General features: G+C 37.7%; 1 protein-coding gene across 1 annotated transcript; it reads right to left on the bottom strand.

The window, feature by feature from the left end:
* Window positions 1–544: 544 nt before the first annotated feature.
* abcg2d (ATP binding cassette subfamily G member 2 (JR blood group)) lies at window positions 545–17,364 on the bottom strand. The gene is made up of 16 exons (XM_061680507.1): window positions 16,232–17,364; window positions 14,208–14,430; window positions 11,133–11,192; window positions 10,927–11,041; window positions 9,759–9,911; window positions 9,499–9,656; window positions 8,819–8,970; window positions 7,453–7,554; window positions 7,115–7,365; window positions 5,596–5,678; window positions 4,296–4,385; window positions 2,923–3,044; window positions 2,575–2,729; window positions 1,784–1,873; window positions 1,606–1,712; window positions 545–959 (listed from the first exon to the last, which is right to left on the bottom strand). Exons 2-16 carry the CDS (start codon window positions 14,420–14,422, stop codon window positions 812–814), a joined length of 2,001 nt encoding a protein of 666 aa, XP_061536491.1. The 5' UTR covers window positions 14,423–14,430; window positions 16,232–17,364; the 3' UTR covers window positions 545–811.
* Window positions 17,365–17,608: the final 244 nt, after the last annotated feature.

The following is a 17,608-nucleotide window of genomic DNA, read 5'->3' as shown; positions in this document are numbered from 1 at the left end:
AAATTGTATTTATCATATTTTTTTATAAGTACAGCCATTTTTGCTATTTTATGTATTTATTGACATCATTACATTTTTGAGTAATGTTAAGAATGTTTTAATTTGATACATTATTTGTGGTACAATATTTATTAATATTAAATTGAGTACAATTTATGTATTGTGCAATAATGTTATTGCATAAACGTATTTAATACATAATTTAGGTTATTATGTTTGGTATATAATTTTAATCTATTTTATTTCTATTATAGTATATCATTTTTAATATAATGTAAAATCTATTTCTAGTTTTATTTATTTAATACACTATTGGTGTTGTAATGAATATGGAATTGAATCCTGTTTTTTTATACAATATTGATATTGTTTGATTATTAAATGTTTTAAATATAGTATTATGTATTTACAGGATATATACAATATGTTATTTTTTTTAGATCCCTTTAAATATCATTCATAAATATAATACATTTTAGGTCCGGCTAATATACATTTTAAATAAGACACAACAAAAGAAACAAAAAAGTTTTGAGTTTTCGTAATGACATTTATACATGAATATATTTGTACAACTTGTTTGAAACAATACAAAAACAATACTGATTAAATGTTTCATCCACAATTACAAATGTTCACTGCTGAGGTAAATACAAAAAAGAAAAAATCTTGAGTGACAAATACGAAAAAGAAATCGCATCTACTTTTAAAATAAGGGATCCAATGTGAATATTTATAAATAAACATTTTCAAATTGAACTTTTTGTACAATTTCCTTCTAAATGATTGACATAAAACAAATAAAAAATGTTTAAGTGAACTTCTTAATGTAGCGAAGTTTCAGGTAGGAAATGAGCAGGAAGCCCACGAGCATGACGGCTAACGCCACGTGGTTCTCCCACAGTCCCCACATGCCGTACTGGATCCCTAGATAGTCCAGGAACTGCTCCCCGGTACATCTGAAACAAAACCACCCAAAAAAAAAAAACAAAAAAAAAAAAACTACTCGGTCACTACATTCTCTACCCGTGATTCTCAAAAGGGTGCTACAAACTTTATCTCTGACAACATTTTATGCGCTTATAATTTCCACTTTACTCTCGCAAAATTACAAATTAATTCTAGTAAAATTACAACTTTATTCGCGGAAAATTACCCTTTTATGCTCATAGAATTACAACTTCTAGTAAAATTATAACTTCATTCCCATAAAATTACTCCTTTATGATCGTAAAAATTACCTTTAATAACCGTAATTACCTTTTTTTATGATTGTAAAATTATAACGCTATTCTGTAAAATGTCAACCTTTTTTATCCTAAAATTACCACTTTATTCCCATCAAATAAAAATGTTTACGTCGTGAAAATTACAACTTTATTCTTATAAAATTACAACCTCCTTCTTGTAAATTTACCACTTTATTTTTTTTAAATTACAGTTTATTATTTATTATTGAAGACTTTACAAGCGGGCTCTCCATTTTTATTTAAATATTTATTAACAGTAAAATAAATGTAGTTATTTAGATAGCTAAATTAATTTCGATAGCTACTTAGACAAGTTTGTTCTAATTTACAACTGTACTTTTTTTTTTAAACTCACGTCAGTCCAACGGTGGTCGCCACGCTGCAGTTGCAGCTGGTCACGGCGGCGGACATGTTGGCGCTCTGGCAGAATTTTAACCCCACAAACTCGTTGACCTTCAGGGCCTGAAGGTCCAAAAGTCCAAAGTGAGAGACAAAAAGACCAAGAAACGTTTGTTGCGTCAAGCTCGACTTACGGCGAGTCCGTAACGAGGAATACTGAAGTACTTGAGCCAGGCCAGCCAGTCCATGATGCTCGGAAGGTTCACCAGAAGACCTGAGAAGATCTACAAAACAAAAAAAAGCTGCAATGTAGGGCTGCAACCAACGATTATTTTAATAATTGATGCACCTATCTTTTTTTTTTTTTTTTTTTTTTGATCAATCGATGAATCGGATTAAAAAAAAAAAACTAGTTTTAATTTCCATCTTTTTTATTAGAAAATGGGACATTATTTCAAATTGACTGCAAAAAACAAATCTACAAATATAAACTGAATATGATTCAGTTACCGGTTTGGTCCGTAACACGTCATAAAATAAGCAAAAATGTTGATTGAAAAATGTTCATTCACACCTACGGGCAATTTAGAGTCTTCAGTTAACCTAGCATGCATGTTTTTTGGGATGTGGGAGGAAACCGGAGTGCCCGGAGAAAACCCACGCAGGCACGGGGAGAACATGCAAACTCCACACAGGCGAGGCCGGGATTTGAACCCCGGTCCTCAGAACTGTGAGGCGGATGTGCTAACGGGTCGCTCGCCTTACAATTTCATTTACAATGTAAAATTGCAACTTCATTCTCACGAGACGTCGATATCTTCTGACTTAAGTCTCGTAACTTAAAAAAAAAAAAAAAATAAAATTCCTCAGAAAATAGTATGACGAGATTATCATCAAAAGCTTCATGGGCAATACGGTGTGATCCAATACGATGATACTACGACAACACTAATAATGGTGCGTTTCCGCGTGGATGTTCCCTCACCATCATGAAGACGAAGGTGACGGTCATGAAGATGTTGGCGAGCGCCACCGCCGTCTGGTCTGCCGAGATGGCCATGGTCATGGCGGTGGCCGTGTACGCCACCAGCGTCACCGTCAGCGTGAACACCGAGAAGGCGGACAAGCTGCGTTTCAGCCCTGAACAAGGTCCAAAAATCGACAGAGAAGAATGAAAACGAGTGTCGCCTCTGTTGACGTTTACACGCGACAACATTCAAACTTTATTCATGATTCCAAACAAATTCCTATTTCCCTCGCCTCGGAATCCAATGGATGAGACCTACGGTGTCCCCGGAGGGACAAAATTGAACTGTCGTAGAGATGGTCTTACCGATCATAAAGTATACGCCGCAGCTGAAGATGACGGAGGTGACGGTGCGCAGGGCCACGTCGGACAGCACCTTGGACAGGAAGTAGACGGACACCCTGTAGTAGCCGCTGATGTACTCGTGTCTGCGGCAACAGCAGCATCAATCAGTCACACATCGTATACAGTAAAACGCTCGCCATTCGCAAATATGTCTGTAGGACAGAACTGCAACTATCAGCTGTACAACATCCCCACTCTCACGTGCCTGCGGATTTTTTGTGTGCTGTTCTGGAACGATGGAACGACCGAACTTATGGTCGGCCAACTTGACAGCAAACAGTAGCGTGGCAGAAAATCCCAGTGGCGGGCCTACATGCCGCGGGGTCGACTCCGGAGAAAGCCGAAGAGAAAGTTCCGGATCGTTACTGCTGCCGTGCAGTGGTGAAATTGATCGGCCGCTAACGGCTAGCTTGTAAGGTACAGTAAGTTTGCGACATTCACTATGTTTTTAAGAAATGAGGCGATCGATGCATCACTGAGTCAAACACATCATAAAATGGCCAACAAGAAAAGTAGTCATTGGTATTTTTTACAAACGGCGAAAATTGTTGACAAAAACAAAAATTATAGTTAGTTGAATACTCAAATAAGTCTTTCATATTTCAGAAATCACGTATTTTAAGTCTGTCAAAGGCTAAAATTGTCTTTGAATGTTTACACAAAAATACTTTAAGTTTGTCAACTACTCAAATGAGTCTTTGTGATGTTTACGAGAATACTTATTTTAAGTTTTTCGAATACTAAAATTGTCTGATGTTTACAATACATATTTTAGGTATGTGTTGCATACTCGATTTAGTCTTTGTAATGTTGACGAAAATATTCAAGTGTTTCGAAGACTAAAATTGTCTTTAATGTTCGCAAAAAAATAATTATTTTAAGTTTGTTGAATGCTAAAATTGTCTCTGATGTTTATGAAATATATATTTTAGGTTTGTCAAGTCAGAATCAGATTCAGAACCCTCTTTATTTGCCAAGTATGTACAATAACACACAAGGAATTTGTCTGCGATAGTTGTGGTACAACAATGGACATCCATTTAGACAAAAAATATTTCTGAGACATAAAAACCTAACATATACGCCAGCATCGTTGCAACTTCATCACTTCACTGCATTGTTTAAAAATCAAATGATGTGTAAAGCAATTTATTTTTCAGGTTCATAGTAAAAGATGAGTTTGAAATGACAAGAATGTTTTGGGATCATAGTTTGGAGTTGAAACTATTACTATTATTATGACAAAAATATTTTCTTTGGTGGGGGTGGAGGGGGTTCTTCCATTACTCGGATCCTGTATATTCAAAACACACAATTCTTAAATGGCAACATACACGAAGAGCTTCCGCTCGGCGATGAAGAGCTCGGCTGCCGACACTGTGCTGAAACACTGGTTGGTGGTGATGAAGAAGAGCGCCCCCATCCTGGAAGAAGATGAAGAAGAAGACAGACGTGAGAACTGCTTTGCACTCTGTGACCCCAAGTGGCGTCCTCGAGGGACACAGGTTGAGGTCACAGATGTGCTTGGCTGGCCTTGTGAGTACCAGCTTGTGCCCACGTTAAGAGGATTAGCGAGTCCCCATAGGAATGAATGCAATGCTGCATTGCGCCATACGGCAGAGGGAAGCGAATAAAGCGAAAATACATCTTTGGTTATTCGTTATATCGCGGGATTTTGTGCTGATTGTTTTTCTACACGTACTGTTACTGCAGAGCAATAAGCGCGAGCCAGGAGAAAAGAGAGACAGACTGAGAATGTCCAAGGTTTGGGATCATCTCAGATGGACTGATACAAAGCGGAAAAGTGTTCTGTGGTCCGACAAGTCCACATTTGAAATTGTTTTTGGAAATTGTGGACCTCGTGTCCTCCGGGCCAAAGAGGAAAAGAAGCATCCAGACTGTTATGGATGCAAAAGCCAGCATCTGTGATGGTATGGGGCTGTGCTAGTGCCAATGGCATGGGTAATTTACACATCTGTGAAGGCACCATTAATGCTGAAAGGTACATACAGGTTTTGGAAAAACATATGCTGCCATCCAAGCAACATCTTTTTCATGGATGCCCCTGCTTATTTCAGCAAGACAATCCCAAACCACAGTCTGCACGTGTTACAACAGCGTGGCTTCGTAGTAAAAGAGTGCGGGTACTAGACTGGCCTGCCTGCAGTCCAGAGCTGTCTCCCATTGAAAATGTGTGGCGCATTATGAAGCGTAAAATACGACAATGGAGAGCCCGGACTGTTGAACAGCTGAAGCTGTACATCGAGCAAGAATGGGAAAGAATTCCACCTACAAAGCTTCAACAATTAGTGTCCTCAGTTCCCAAACGTTTATTGAATGTTGTTAAAAGAAAAGGTGACGTTAACACAGTGGTAAACATGACCCTGTCCCAGCTTTTTTGGAACATGTTGCAGCCATAAAATTCTACGTTAATGATTATTTGCTAAAAACAGTAACGTTTATCAGTTTGAACATTAAATATCTTGTCTTTGTAGTGTATTCAATTAAACATAGGTTGCACCTGATTTGCAAATCATTGTATTTTGTATTTATTTATGTTTAACATAACGTCCTAACTTCGTTGGAATTGGGGTTGTACAAACGAGATGAACGCTTCACGTGCAAACTGCTCACCTGTTCTGGATGCCGCTCTGATCATCTTTGACTCTGAAGAAAATGGCCCCCACAATGAAAGCCAGGATAACGTGCACCACCACCTGCGTACACATTGACACAAATTTTCGAACATTCGTTTTGGAGAATCTCACCACGGAACGGACAGAAAGGACAGACAAGCAGACACCCGACAGTCCGACATAGTGAGTGCAAACATGCAACGCAAGACTGTATGAGTTGATTTATAAGTTGCTTAATAATGAATTTACTCGTGGGGACTCGACTTAACTTGCTTGATTTCGGCCACAATAACTTGAAATTGGAAGGTCAAGACCAGAGATTTAAGATTTTCTGCCTCTGATTTTTGTGCTTTTATCCAATAGTAACTCTATACAAGGGTGGCAGGGCGGACAGTAACCCCCTCCTCCCCCCTCCACCAGTGGTGGTGAGGGGATGTTTGAGTGGGGATTTGACAGCAGAGAGTGAGAAAAGCAAAAAAGGACAAATTTTAATCCCAACAATTGACACATTATGACAGGACTAAGCGGTTCCCAGGGTGAAGGGATCAGCTAATAAGATCTAAGGCGCTGGAGTGACGGATTGTGACGGCGTCATGTGATGCATCGCCCATGCTGGGGGGGGGGTTGGGTTCGGGGCTCAGGCAAGATATGATATCAGGCCCAAAGGAGGCAAGAGTCGGGTCACGGCAGTCACAAAAGCCGATTACGGCGCCCGCGTCGTCCAGATCCCCGCTGGGTGGATTATGGGGTTTTATCTGGGCCCAATTGGCTGTTAATAATTCTTAAAGTGAGGAGACTTCTCAAGGCTTTGAAAAGTCGTGTTGATCCCACCAAAAAGCGGGCCAGGTTAGGTTCATCGGCGACTAAATCATCTTTGATGTTTATGAAAACATATGTTTGGTTCAATGAAGATTCCAAATTGTCTGATGTTTGATGAAGATTCTAAATGGTCTTCAGTGTTTACAATATGCGCACTGTCTTTCCAAAACACGTACCGTTTATAAAAACATGTTAGGTTCATTGAAGTCTTTGATGTTCACCTAAATACGTATTTTTAAGTTTGTAAAACAAAATTGTCTTTGATGTTTACAAAAACTTTAGGTTCCTCAAAAGCCTAAATTGCCGTCATTGTTGACAAAAACGCGTTCGTCCAAGACTATATTGTTGTTTTATTGTTACAGTACGTGAAAGTCAAGTTCATGATACCGTAAGTATACATTTTCTTTGAGCGAAACTATGAAAGTGAACTTGGTCAAAGACTAAATTGTCTTCGAAGTTTTAAGAAAACACGTTAAGTCCAGTTGGTTGAACATAAAATTGTCTTTGATGTTTACGAAAACACAAAATTCAAGTACGTTGAAGTGTAAATAGTCTGTAATGTTTACAAAAACGTGAAAGTCACATTAGTTGAAGACTTAAATTGTCTTTTTACGTTTACATAAAAATCCAAAACAAATGTTAAGTTAGTTAACTCCAAAATTAAGAATCCAATGTTGTTTAGAGGTGGAGGTGTGTACCTGTGCCACAGATGTCTGTGGGTTCAGCATGAGGTTCTGGAAGGTTCTGCGCAGCACCCAACGGAGCTGGTGGACAAAGGAGCTGTTGTAGGTGACGGTGCGCGTGGTGGACGGCGGGGAGTGCCGCTTATCCTGAGCGATGCGCTCCAGCTGGGCGAGCGTGTCGCTGTAGTAGCTGCTGTTCTTGTACTCCTCCACCAGGCGCTCCTCCACGCTCTTCCTGGAGCTCGTCGCCTGCTCCAAGTCCAAATCTAACCCAGGAAACGTGAAGGTTTAGACCAGGCCGGGGCAAACTTTACTGGCTCGGGGGCCACAATTGTTTTACATCAGGGCATCACCTTCAGGAAGGTTGACTTTGGACCTGCTGATGACAGCGAAGTCTCCGTTGATTACATCCAGGAAAAAGTCGGCTGGGTTATTGTGGGGCTCACAGGAATATCCTGAAAGACAAAGCCAAAGACTAATTTCTCTGATGTTTAGAAAAACATGTACTGTATGCTCGGTTAAATGAGGACTAAATGGTCTTTAAAAGTTTGCGAAAACGTGTACGTTAGGTCTATTGTAGACTGAATGGCCTTTGATGTTTATGACAATGTGCACGTCAGCTTCATTGAAGGAAAGAGAAGGAGGCAAGGCAAGGTGATTTGTAGAGCAAAATTTGACCCCTGGGCAACCCCACTGGCCAAAGCCATGACAAGACTGAACCGTCTTTAATGTTTACAGACGTCAGCTTCGTTGAAGGCTAAATTGTCTTTAATGTTTATTGGCTTGGTGCTCTATACTCTTTGATGTTTACAAAAACGTGTATGTTCGTTTATTTAAAGACTAAATCATCGTTGAAGCTTACGCTAACATGTATGTTTGCCAGTTTTGTTGAGGACTAAATTGTATTTGTTAAGAAACCGTTTATGTTGGGTTCGTTGAAGACTAAATTGTTTTGGATTCGTATGAAAACATCTGCGCTAGGTTCAATTAAGATTCCAAATCGTTCGATATTTACAAAAACATGTACGTTAGATTCGTTGAAGAATATAGTCTTCAGTGCTCAATAAAAAGACTAAATTACATTTTTTTATGAGAATTGTGTGTTATATTAATTGTTTTTGAAACCACGTATGTTAGGTTTGCCGAAGAATAATTTGCCTTTGATGTTTATGAAAAGGCATGCATGAGGTTCACTAAATCGTCGACCAAATCTTTGATGTGGACAGATATGTGCTTGGTAGCTTCATGAAAGACCAGCTATGGAAATATATGTTAGTTTTGTTGAAGACTAAATTGTATTGGAGGTTGACAAAAATAAACACGGGTGGAACTCAATCCGTTCGTGTTCGTTTCATTGAACACTTTTTGTCGTTGATGTTTTCTGCTGATCACATTTTTTTTGCAATGTTTACAAAAATACATCCATTTATTTTGTGACTAAATTTTCACTGAGAAAATTTAAGGGAATATTCTATTAATGGTGCCGACGCAGGAATTTATTGTCTTCTTTTTGTCATTACAGTCCTTTCTTTCTTTAGGGCCAAGTGGCACAACCACCAACCAGACGAGAGAGGAACAGTATAGCTTTGCGAGTCAGGGTTTTTCAGTCAAATGGATGACATGTTTAGGATCATTGGGCCTTGGCAAGAGTCACACTTATTGCTTAAAAAAAAGAAATAATAAAAAACAATTTTTTTAAAAGAGAGACCAAGTGATCACCGATGTTTGCGAAGTAGTCCAACGCATTTGGCGCCGGTCCATGGTACGCCATCTTGCCTCCAACCAGCAAGGTGAGCGAGTCAAAGAGTCTGTAGATGGAGTAGCGAGGCTGGTGGATGGACATGATAATGTTTCTCCCTCGGTTGGCCATCCTGTAGCCACACAAGTCAGTACAAACACAAACATTTTAAAAAACGATAGATACAATCAAGCCCGAAACTATTCGTACCCCTGGCAAAGATTGACTCAAGGTTACATCTATTCAACCAGCAAGTTTTTTTCTCGACTGCACGTGACACAGGCGTCTGAAAGAAGGTACTGTAATAAGACGATGTACAAATGGCATCACTTTGGGAAAAAGGATTTTGCTGCTTTTATTTACATTTGAACGAAAAGTGGAATGTCCAAGATTATTCATACCCTTTGCAAACTTTCAGTCTATTGAAAAAGAAAAAAAAAAAAAAACACCATCCTCACTGTCACACATGGTGGGGGAGGATCCTAATGCTTTGGGGGTGTTTTTCAGCCAAATCGTTTCCTCAACAATGCTTCCGAAAGCATGTTTGTTCTAGTTGATATTCTAAGTTGTGGTCATTATAGCATTGGTAAGACAAGAAATTTAGAAGTACCGACTTTGTTTGCACAGTATTCCAACAGTACTGCTTGGTTTGAGTCGCTACCTTCGTAACAACAGCAGGACAGAGTTAGCTGTGCTGGCGTCCAGGCCTGTGGTAGGTTCATCCAAAAAGAGCACGGGAGGGTCGATGATCAGCTCCATTCCGATGTTGGTCCGCTTACTCTCGCCTCCCGAGATGCCGCGAGTCATCTGCGTGCCCACCTGGGAAAAAAACACCACAGGAACATTTCAAAAACAAATAAAAATATAAATAAATAAATCACCCTGCTGAAAAAAAATCTTCTCTATAACGAAATGGTTCACCTTGCAGTCAGCCACCTTGGCGAGACCCAGCTCTGCGACGAGGTGATTGACGCGGGCCTCTTTTTCGCGCTCCGACACGCACGTGGGCAGACGCAACGCTGCCGAGAAACGGAGATTCTCCCTCACTGTTAGTGTACCCATGACCACGTCCTCCTGGTATAGAGGGAAAAACTAGTGTGTGTAAATGCCCAAAAAAAAAAGAGTTTAATGACTTAATACCATTTGTGTCAAGTGCCAGTGCGCATATTTGTTTGCCCATGTATGTCATGTCAATTATTGCTAGTTAATACTATTGATGAACCTGATGTGTTGAATAATTAAACTACTTAATACCGTTGCTTATGTAACATGGGTTCATGATTGTGCACATGCGAGAAGCATGGCTAGTGCTTTATGAGCCTCTTCGTTTTAAGCGCTTGGCCACCATCTTGTGACATTAATACGCAATTGCTAACAATTCCACTTATCTTAGTTGTTCACGAAAATCCGTTTAGTCGCCAAATCAAAATTGGCTTTGATTTTTGTGAAAATGTGTTTGTCTAACTTCACAAATATGTGAACGTCAGTTTTGTTGATGAGTCGAAACAGTCATTGATGCTTATTAGACATGAATGTTAGATTTGTTGAAGGCTCTTAATCGTCTTCATTATTTGCAAAAACGCGTACATTAGTTTCGTGGAAGACGCTTACGGAAACACGTATGTTAGTTACAGAAAATCCCCTGGGCTTTTCACGTTTTTAAAGAAGACAATGAAGCGATTAATTAATCATTAATTTTCCCTAGGAGACAAAACTGTCTTTGACAGACTGTCTCAATGTTAGCATTATGAAAATGCTAACATTTAAGACTAACTTGTCTTCAGTGTTGACAAAACGTGTATGTTAGTTACGTTGAAGGCCGTAAATTATAGATTTAGTCTTTCCTTCTGAAAATGCGTGTGTTAGGTAGGGAATATCCTCTGGACGTCATTACACTGGGGAATACACCGCCGGCCTGAGAACAGAAGTTTGGAAAAGTCTGAAATTTGTAAATCAACATTCGATTAATTGCTCGTTAGTTACATCACAATATAATTGAAGCTGTGGTTAATCGTGGACATTTACTCAAATGTCCATCCCTACTAGCACAACAGTTTTCTTGTTAATAACAAATTGACGTAAAAGGTACCTGGACCACATAGCCTGAAAGACACTTGAAATTCGGTGGTTGCGGCGCTCCGTCGATTAGAACTTCCCCCGAGAGGCCGGAGGGATCCTTCCTCGCAGCGAGAACATCCAAAAAACTACAGAAAGACATAAAAAATATTAAACAGTCATGCAGACATGTGTTTTTTCTTTCTTTCTTTTTTTTTTTTTTAAGTCAGGTGAACTCACGATGACTTTCCGCTTCCGGTAGGTCCAAGGATTGCATTCAAACCGGGCCTCATGATACCACTGCAGGACAAAACCAAACAATGCAAAATATTGATATTGCGATGCATCATGTAGTTGCCTATCACCATACAGTATCCAGCCACAATTGAGTCAAAATCTGTTTCTCTAAACTTTTAGTTATATTGATATCATAATGTATCGCATCGATTATCATGCAAACGCTGTGCTGTGATACAATTGGTATCGTTGCCATAGTATTGAACTCAACTCAACTGAAAATGATAGGTGGTAATTCACAATCAAATATCACAATATATTAATGATAATATTAAAATACAGAAAAACTAAACAATAATGTATATAGTAGAAGAAAAGTATGTAAAACCTATGTAATTGAAGATTACAAATTGACAAATGATTTTCATCAGACAGAAACAATAATAATCCATATTGAATTGAATTGATACTGTAAAAATGATGATCATTTGTCGCAGCATTGCTGCAAACTACAAACTTAATATTTAACATATGTCAAATTAAGTGTGCCATATGAGAGATCATCAGGTGTGCTGCGGGAAAATATCAGATTTCAATGAATTGGTGGAAATAACGTATCTTCAACTATCTATGCCAGCAGCATGCAGTGACATGCAACCCATGTATCCACTTTTTTGTACATTTTTGTCTTGTGGTGAGCCATGTGCCAATTCCTGATGAAAAATATTTGCCTTGGCTCAGTAAAGGTTGGGCAAGACCATCCATCCATCCATTTTCTGTGCCGCTTATCCTCACAAAGGTCGCGGGAGTGCTGGAGCCTATTCCATTTTTTTTTTTTTTTTTACAGTTCTATTGAATCTAATTCAACTGTGCAAGTGGCCAAAGAGTTCAGCGAGAGCAAACCAAACACACACTACACGTAATGTGTAGTGTAAAAAAATGGAATTAAAAGATTGACTGCAAGCCTGGCTCTGGGTCACGTGATGCCGTTTTAATGCCTCTTCCTGGCAGGCGGCAATTTTATTGAGAGATTATAAGCAAGAAACCATGTTTAGTGTCATGTGATTAATGTAAGGAATAATTCATCCTTGCATGGGAATTGCTACACACACACACACGCACACACATTTACCATCAGAAAGAAAGTATAATGTAAATGTGGCGCATTCACTATTGTTTTGGTTGTAAAGACTAAACGTATGGCAACTATTACATTTTTTTAAAGTGTCAACAGCTAATTATTGACATTTGACAAGTTGTGTTGTAATTAAAGGCATTAGGAGGTAATACGTCAAGATTTTATTGTGATTTATTTATATATTTTTTTTAAAAGACGCAGGCTTCATGCTTGGGTCATTTAAAACAATTTTGAGGTCCATCAAAAAGGACAGAAAACCACAAATACACATTCTGAAACACAATCAGAAAGGGGAAACAAAACAAAAAAAAAACGAAAAAAAAAAAAACCAGATAGCTAGATAGAACTTTTTACAGATTTTGTACCAGCAACACATTTTATGATGGTGTAAAATGACAGAAATTCATGAAAACTCACCTTTTTTAAACCAACTATACCAAATTATTGGAATTAATGGAGTTGAGAGGTATCAAGTTGTGTTTTATGCTGTTACAAAAAGGACACAGAAAGCTAAAAACACACAAAAAAAGGACTTGACTCTTTTGTTTCATTCACAATTTACAAAATTATTGATATTTACTTAGTTAGACATGAAATTCTACAGTATTCTATGCTTTATACTTTATTAAAAAAGGACTTGAAGCTACACACATACATACACACATTCACGCTTTGTACTTTATAAAAAAGGATTAAAAGCCACACACACACACACACACACACACAAACACACACACACATACTCCCATTCACGAAAACACAGATCGGGGAAGTATGATTTTCTTTGAATTCTGGAATTAATGGAGTCAGGAGGTTTGAATTCATATTTTACGCTGGTAAACAAGGACAGAAAGTTACAAACACACACACATGAAAACACACCAGGAGGGAACTAAAAAAAAAAAGAAATCACTCACAATATTTTTGAATAGACAATTTACAAAATTATTAGAAACAATGTAGTTAACAGGAATAAAATCCTATTGTTAGGCTGGTACGAAAGAACAGACATTCATGAAAACACACCCAGCAGGGAACTGCAATTTTGTGGGGAGCAAATAGACCAAATTATTGCGATTAATGGAGTTGGGAGGTATGAAATTATATTTATGCTCATACAAAAGGACAGAAAGCCACAAACACATACACGAAAACAAAGCCAGGAGAGACCTAAAAAAAAAAAAAATGTGATTGTTTTTCTTATTGACAATCTACAAAGTTATTAAGATTAATGTAGTTATAAATGAAACCAAATTATTGTTATTAATGGAGTTGGGAAGAATAAAATTATATTTTATGCTGGTACAAAAGGACAGAAAGCTGCAAACACATACATGAAAACAAAGCAAGGAGGGACCTAAAAATATTATTTTACTGTTTTTCCTATTAACGATCTACAAAATTATTAACATTAATGTAGTTATGAATAAAACCAAATTATTGGGATTAATAGAGTTGGGAAGAATAAAATTGCATTTTATGCTGTTACAAAGGGACATAAAGCTGCACACACACATACATTAAAACAAAGCCAGGGGGGACCTAAAACAAATATTTTACTGTTATTCCTATTAACAATCTACAAAATGATTAAGATTAATGTAGTTATGAATGAAACCAAATTATTGGGATTAATGGAGTTGGGAAGAATAAAATTGCATTTTCTGCTGTTACAAAGGGACAGAAAGCAGTAAACACATACACGAAAACAAAGCCAGGCGGGACCGAGGAAAACATTTTTTTTGGTTTTTTTTTAACTGTTTTTCCTATTAACAATCTACCAAATTCTAAGGATTAATGTAGTTATGAATGAAACCAAATTATTGGGATTAATGGAGTTGGGAAGAGTAAAATTCTATTTTATGGTGGTACAAAAGGTACCACTGACATACAAATCCACCAACTCACACACACAAGAGGGTCCGAAAAAATTTACTAACTTGAGGTCCAGTAGAATCTGGCGAGGACTTGACGTGTTTTTGCAGAAGAAGCCGTCCTTCACGTGAACTTTGTAACAGACGTCGTGGAAGCTGACGGTGGACCCGCACGGCTGCTTGTCTGGCTGCTCCGTGACCGTGGCGACCTTCGAACCCACGACGCCGTTGAAGCAAATGTCGTCAAGCATCGCTACGTTGATGTGACAGCCTTGCTCCATCTTGTACACTATTAGCGGAAACACGCTTGGAGTTTACGCTTGGTAGCAATTGGACAAAATCTCTTCTAGTTCGCTGGTAATGGCGAAAAAAATGACCCTAAAATGTCGGCTTCAAGCCAAAATGGCAGACTTCCTGTGTCTTAAGTCTTGGCTTCTAAGAGAGTTTTTTTGTGGGTCGACTCATGATCGAGATGCCTGTCAAATTTCATGGGGCTAATGGAAACTGTCTTAGGGGTCTCAATTTTCAAACATTTCCAAGCCACTTTTGGATAATCCTAAATGAAAGTAGCTCTGACCTTGTAGAGCTGAGTTATTAGTTTCATGTTTTACAGCCAGTCAATCATCTAACTTGGCTGACGCAAAATGATAACCGTTGGCAATTCAGTGTCACCCATCTGTTCAATAAGTGGTTCAAATTTGGTAGCAATCGGACAAAATCTCTGGGGGAAAAAACGTCTTTTAAGGAACCCTGGAAATGGCCAAAATGAACAGAAAAGCTTAACTAATAACATATTGTTGGATGAACATGAAAGTAGTGTGATGAATAATGTGAATAATACTGTTTTCCACGAAAATGGTAACAAACGTTAAAAGCATTGAACGTACAACAAAGCTTGGGGCTGATTGCAAACATACAAATGCAAATTGACTTTTGCCGCCTGGAGTACTTGTTAACTATTTAGAACTAATTTTATATCATCCTGTAAAGTGTACATAACATTCTTGCACGTGACTCGCATTTAATCCTACGCGATGCTGTTGAATGCTCTAAAAATCTTATACTGTGCCTAGGAAAAGCATGCACGAAGACTATTTTTTCCAAACTATAAAATGTATCCGATTTCAATATCCTATTGTATTCCGCTTTTAAATTCTACTTTATTGAACATTCAGGAAAAACTGAACTCGCTCTAACACGTTCGTCTGTTTATTTGGGCAAGTAACATCCATCCATCCATTTTCTGAGCCACTTTTCCTCACTAGGGTCGCGGGCGGGCTGGAGCCTATCCCAGCTGTCATCGGGCAGGAGGCGGGGTACACCCTGAACTGGTTGCCAGCCAATCGCAGGGCACATACAAACAAACAACCATTCGCACACACAGTCACGCCTACGGGCAATTTAGAGTCTCCAATTAATGCATGTTTTTGGGATGTGGGAGGAAACCGGAGTGCCCGGAGAAAACCCACGCAGGCACGGGGAGAACATGCAAACTCCACACAGTCGGGGCCGGGGATTGAACCCGGGTCCTCAGAACTGTGAGGCTGACGCTCTAACCAGTCGTCCACCGTGCCGCCGGCAAGTCACATATTTTTAGAATAAGTACAAATGTTACTTTTTATAATTTTACACATATATATATATATATACATACACACACACACACACACACACACACACACACACATATATGTATTTATTTATTCATGTGTGTCTTGTCACATTAGTAAAATGAAAAAAATATCAAAAATGCATGTTTAAGCAATATGTGCCTGTAGCTGAAAGTATATTATAGTAATGTAGTAAAGATATTTTAGACATTTTTCAATGTTTATGGAGCTACTAAACATATTTTGGACATTTAAGTACAAAATGGACTGTGCACACCTCACTATGAGACTAACAGACTGAATAAAAATACATCCCACAACCATAATTAATATATATATATAACATATATATAACAGCCCTAATATATATAACATATATATTAGGGCAATATATTACAACAAAGTCATATCAACAGCAGGGAGGTGGTCTCAAGTTAGCCGTTGTGTTTCTTAAGAGTAAAAAGTGTAAGAGAAACTCACCTGCAGGCCTTGAGAGTGAATGGCGCTGCACTGGTCAGGAGGAGGCGAGGCATCCGAGCCAGCATTTTATGAGAGCTCAGGGACTAAGGTCACCGTCACAGTATGCTGCTTTAACCCTTTGCGCACCGCTCTTAATGCACAAACACAAACACACACACACACACACACAATCTCAAAACATTTTCACATACTTAAAGGTTTTGCTAGGTCACATTTCTTGACACCATGAGAGTGAGATCAGTTGGGTTTTAACCTTTTCTACCTATAAATAACTTTTTCTTGCAGTTCAATTTATTTTATTCCACATAACATCGTACTTGATCCTTACAAAATGACTCCATTATTCTTTTAATTTACCAATTTTGTCACATCATTTTGCAATTTTTTTTATTCCTAACATAATATCTTGGAATCTTTAAACTTTATTCTTTTAAAGTTACATTTATTTTCCACACAACATAGGACTTGATCCTTACAAAATTATTCCATTTACCAGTTTTGTCACATCATGTTGCAACTTTAATCTTGCAATATTTCAACCTTATTGTCATAAAATTCTGCATTTCTTCACACATACTATTCCAAGTGGTGGAAATTATTCAAACTCAAAAAACATTTCTGTCTGTCTTACTTCATTATACTCTTTTGTGTAATGTTGCTCTCAGAAAGACAAATATATTGTTGTGAAAACATAAAATTGCAAAAATTAAAAGCCAACTATTTATTGTTTAGGTCAGTGGTTCACAAACTTTTTACACCACCTCAAAAAATATTTCTCTCTCCAAGTAACACCAAAATGGCCAACACTAAAATACAGTAAAAAAAATGAGAGGCCTAGGTTTTAGTCCGAAAAAGCACATTGACTGTACTTAAGTTAAACACAACTGAATGGTACTTAAAAAAATGTTTTTACCGTACTAGAAGTAAAACAAGTTCTGTATACAGCAAGTAAAAAATAGTTTGTATACAATATATAATTTTTAAAAATTCAATTCCAAACTAATTTTCCATCCATCCGTTTTCTATACCGTTTATCCTCATTCATTTTTTTTTTAAATTTAATTATTACATTTCTATATTAGATTCCACTTTTCATTTTTATTTTAAAATTATCAGTCAGAAATTTCTAAATAATTTTTACTTGATGATCGAAAAATGTTTAGCTTTTTTATTTCAGGAAATACAAACTGAAAAAATATTTTTAATGACAACATTAAACATAAGTGTTTCTTCAAATGTAATTTAAAACACCTTTTTAAATGTAATTATATATTTTAAAATGTATCAATATTTATGACCACATTTTGACTTTAAAATCATGTTTTTTTTTCATAGTCTAACAATATAAAAGACATGTTCATGTTTCTTGTGTTGTTT

This window comes from Phycodurus eques, chromosome 6 (assembly GCF_024500275.1).
Source record: "Phycodurus eques isolate BA_2022a chromosome 6, UOR_Pequ_1.1, whole genome shotgun sequence".
Taxonomy (NCBI): domain Eukaryota; kingdom Metazoa; phylum Chordata; class Actinopteri; order Syngnathiformes; family Syngnathidae; genus Phycodurus; species Phycodurus eques.
The sequence above is the reverse complement of the archived record's forward strand: the minus strand, read 5'-3'. Positions and strand labels throughout refer to the sequence as shown.